General features: G+C 39.6%; 1 protein-coding gene across 3 annotated transcripts in view; it reads left to right on the top strand.

Annotated features, from left to right (window-relative positions):
- Nucleotides 1-4,457, top strand: part of FAM168A (family with sequence similarity 168 member A) — a 207,357-nt gene that overhangs the window by 183,446 nt on the left and 19,454 nt on the right. For all 3 annotated transcript variants that reach the window (XM_007448076.1, XM_007448078.1, XM_007448077.1), the window contains one exon: nt 3,452-3,532. In XM_007448076.1, the coding sequence (XP_007448138.1) occupies nt 3,452-3,532 (81 nt within the window). The remainder of the gene's footprint in view (nt 1-3,451; nt 3,533-4,457) is intronic.

The raw sequence follows: 4,457 nt of genomic DNA, 5'->3' as shown, positions 1-4,457 counted from the left end.
CCTACACGAACTGACCAGCCTTTTATCTCTCTGACTCCTCTACAACTACTTTCCCCCTCGCTTGTTCCACTTCAGCTACACTGGCCTCTTTGCTATTCCTCAGACATGTCCCATATCATATACTCCCAACTTAGGGCCTTTGAACTGACTGTTTCCTTCCTGTGAAATGCTCTTCCTTCAGCCATCTTGCTTGGTTAACTCTATTTCCTTCAAGTCTGTGTGGAAACCTTACTTTCTCAGTGTGTCTTATACTGGTTACCCTATTTAATAGTGCAGTCCCAACACCGTGGCAAATCTGATGTCCTTTACCCTGCCCTTTTTCTCTTTTCCATAGCACTTAAGACTTTTTTTTAATATTTACTATTTATCCATTGCCTTCTCCAACCCTCTTAAAATATAAGCTCCACAAGGGCAGGGATCACAGTGTCTGGCACAGATTAGATACTGAAATATTTGTTGAATGAATGGGCTTAAAAAATAGTACTATCTTTTGAGCTAGAAAGCTCACTTCTAGAACTCATTCTTGAAAAAATAATCAGAAATGCAGCCAAAGATTTATTTGGGTTGTTCTCATACCTTTACTGAAAATTTGAAAACAACCTAAACCTATAAAAACAGAGTTATGGTTAAATAATTTGATATATCTACATAGTGGAATATTATCAAGATATTAAAAAGTGTTTTGAAGAGAATTACGTGGGAAAATGCTTATAATGTTAAAGTGAAAAAATAGAATTTAAAACAACATTTACCCTTATACCATATACAAAAATGAATTAATGATGGAAATTCCCTGGCAGTCCAGTGGTTAGGACTCCATGCTTTCACTGCCAAGGGCCCGGGTTCAGTCCCTGGTCAGGGAACTAAGATCCCCACAAGCCGTGCAGCACAGCCAAAAAAAAAGGATCAATGATATAAATATAAGGGTCAAAGCCTTAAAACTCTTAGAAGAAAATATAGGGTAAATCTTCATGACCTTGGATTTAGCAAGTGTATTCTTAGATATGACACCAAAAACATGAGCAACAAACGAAAAATAGATAAATTGGATTTCATCAAAATTAAATCTGATAAAGTTTTTTTGTTTTCTTAGTTTTTAATGGAGTATAGTTGACTTACAATGTTATTAGTTTCTGCTGAACAGCAAAGTGAATCAGTTATACATATACATATATCCACTCATTTTTAGATTCTTCTTCCATATAGTTCATACAGAGAACTGACCTATGCTATACAGTAGGTCCTTATTAGTTATCTATTTTATATATAGTAGTGTTGTATATGTCAATCCCAATCTCCCAATTTATCCCCCTCCCCCCACTTTCCTCCCCAGTAACCATAAGTTTGTTTTCTACATCTGTGACTCTATTTCTATTTTGTAAATAAGTTCATTTGTACCATTTTTTTTTTTTTAGATTCCACATATAAGCGATATCATGTATTTGTCTTTCTCTGTCTGGCTTACTTCACTCAGTATGACAAATCTGATAAAGGTTTAATATCCAGAATATATTAAAAAGTCCTACAACTCAACAACAAAACAACCCAACTTTTTAAATGGGCAAATGTTTTGAATAGACATTTCTCCAAACAAATGTACAAATGACCAATAAGCACATGAAAAGATGTTCAGCATCATTAATCATTAGGGAAATGCGCATCAAAACCACAAAGAGATACCAATTCACACCTGCTAGGATGGCTATAATTTTTAAAAAATAGAAAATAAGTGTTGGTGAGGATGTGTAAAAATTGGAACCCTCGTGCATTGCTGGTGGGAGTGTAAAATGATATAGCCACTGTGAAAAACAGTTTGGTGGTTCCTCAAAAAGCTAAAGATAAAATTACCATATAGCCCAGCAATTCTGCTCCTCAGTATATACCCCCAAAAATTGAAAACAGGGACTCAAACTGATACTTGTATATCAGTGTTCACAGCAGCATTATTCACAATATCCAAAAGGTGGAAACAACCCAAGTGTCCATCAACAGGTGAATGGATAAACAAAATGTGGTATATATATATATATATATATATATATATATATATACACACACACACACACACACACATATACACACAGTGGAATATTACTCAGCCATAAAAAGGAATGAAGTTCTGATACATGCTAAAACGTGAATGAACTTTGAAAAAATTATGCTAAGAAGCCAGGCACAATAGGATAAATAGTGTTTGATTCCATGTGTTAGAATACACAAAATATCTAGAATAGGCAAATTCATAGAGACAGAAAGTAGATTAGAAGTTAATCATGAAGAACCTAGGGGCAGGACAGGAATAAAGATGCAGACCTACTGGAGAATGGACTTGAGGATACGGGGAGGGGGAAGGGTAAGCTGGGACAAAATGAGAGAGTGGCATGGACATATATACACTACCAAATGTAAAATAGATAGCTAGTGGGAAGCAGCCGCATAGCACAGGGAGATCAGCTCCGTGCTTTGTGACCACCTAGAGGGGTGGGATAGGGAGGGTGGGAGGGAGGGAGACGCAAAAGGGAAGAGATATGGGAATATATGTATATGTATAACTGATTCACTTTGTTATAAAGCAGAAACTAACATACCATTGTAAAGCAATTATACTCCAATAAACATATTTAAAAAAAAAAGAAGTTAAGATGGGTTATGGGAAGAGGGAATGGAGTGTTATTGCTTAATGGGTACAGAGTTCTGTTTGGGGTGGTTAAAAACTTTTAGAAATACATAGTGGGGATGGTTGCACAACATTGTGAATGTAATTAGTGCCACTGAATTGTACACTTAAATGGTTAAAATCACAAATTTTATATATATTTTGTCACAATTAAAAAACGTTTTTTTAATCCTTATATATAATATGCAGTGGTGGACTGGATCAGGCTTGTGTGGGCTCTCTAGACCCAATTGTGAGCTTCTCAGCTACTTATACTTAGTGATGTTGGTAGCTTGAAATTGGCCATGGTTGGGAGTGCTTACACCATGGAACTTAGCAAATGCTACAAATAGGGCTCCACCCCAATCCCCTTGAGCCAGTTATTAAATATTTACTAGCTCACCACTGAATATATGTGTATAAAAATGCATGGAAAACTATCTGGAGACATAGATGCCAAACTGCTATTATCTCTGGGGAGGAGAGTAGTATTATGGCAGGAATGTGAAAGTAAACTTACACTTTCTACCATATATACTTCCATAGTGTTTCAGGGTTTTTTACAGTGAGCATATAGACATATATTTCTTGTACTGCTTTGAAAAAACAGAAAAATGTGTATATGTTGGGCCTGTGGTATTGGTGATTTTTCTTGAGAGGCTAAAACCAGTCACATATACTACCTGAAATGGCCCATGAAGAGGCTGAAGGCCAAGCTTGGGACTTGGATTCCATTTCCTCAGAAATCTGCTTTCTTCTTGCCCAACTAAATGGAACTTTTTTGTCTCTTCATAGGTTACCCTACAGCCTATCCAGCTGCAGCCCCTGCCTACAATCCCAGCCTGTACCCCACCAATAGCCCCAGTTATGCTCCAGGTAAGGAAAAAGTGAAGCCAGCAGTGGTGAGTGGGGTGGGAGGTGAGGCTCTGTTTGGGGAAAAAAAAGCCCGAAACACTTGCTGGCCTTTCCATGTCCTTAATTGCTCTGGGCTCAGCCTGTCCACGCTTGATTGTTCAGGGAGTCCCCTCTGGGAACTGGGGCAGTTCAGCCTCCGGTAATAGAATTTCTTCCATTCTCCTTGGGACTTAAAGTTGGCCCATCTCTCTTCTGCTGGAATATCTGAGACGTGTATCCTCCTCACAGAACCTTTTCTGCTCTCCCAGTATCCACACCCAGTTTTTGCTCGGTTTCCCCTGAGGCTGTCGTTGACACACACACACACACACACACACACACACACACACACACATCCATCCTCGGTTTCCCCTGAGGCTGCCGTTGACACACACACACACACATGCACACCCACACATATCCTCGGTTTCCCCTGAGGCTGCCGTTGACACACACACACACACATGCACACCCACACATATCCTCGGTTTCCCCTGAGGCTGCCGTTGACACACACACACACACATGCACACCCACACATATCCTCGGTTTCCCCTGAGGCTGCCGTTGACACACACACACACACATGCACACCCACACATATCCTCGGTTTCCCCTGAGGCTGCCGTTGACACATATACACACACACACACCACCCACCCACCCACCCCTTCCTGGACGTGGATTTGGAAGAGAGTGAGAGACTTGCCACATTTTCAAGCTGCAGCGAGGAACTTGTTTTTCAAAAATAATAAAGGCCCAACACTCCTTGGATAGAGGTTGAAATAGATTTGAAAGTATCGAAGTTTGTTTCAGTTTGGGAGCAATGCAGAGGTTTTACCACCATCTTGACCCCCACGCTCAAAAAAACAAACCACTCTCAGCTGGTGCTTTAATACTCAAGGAG

Source organism: Lipotes vexillifer, unplaced genomic scaffold (assembly GCF_000442215.2).
Source record: "Lipotes vexillifer unplaced genomic scaffold, Lipotes_vexillifer_v1.1 scaffold640, whole genome shotgun sequence".
Taxonomy (NCBI): Eukaryota; Metazoa; Chordata; class Mammalia; order Artiodactyla; family Lipotidae; genus Lipotes; species Lipotes vexillifer.
This window is presented reverse-complemented; position numbering and strand designations above follow the sequence as displayed.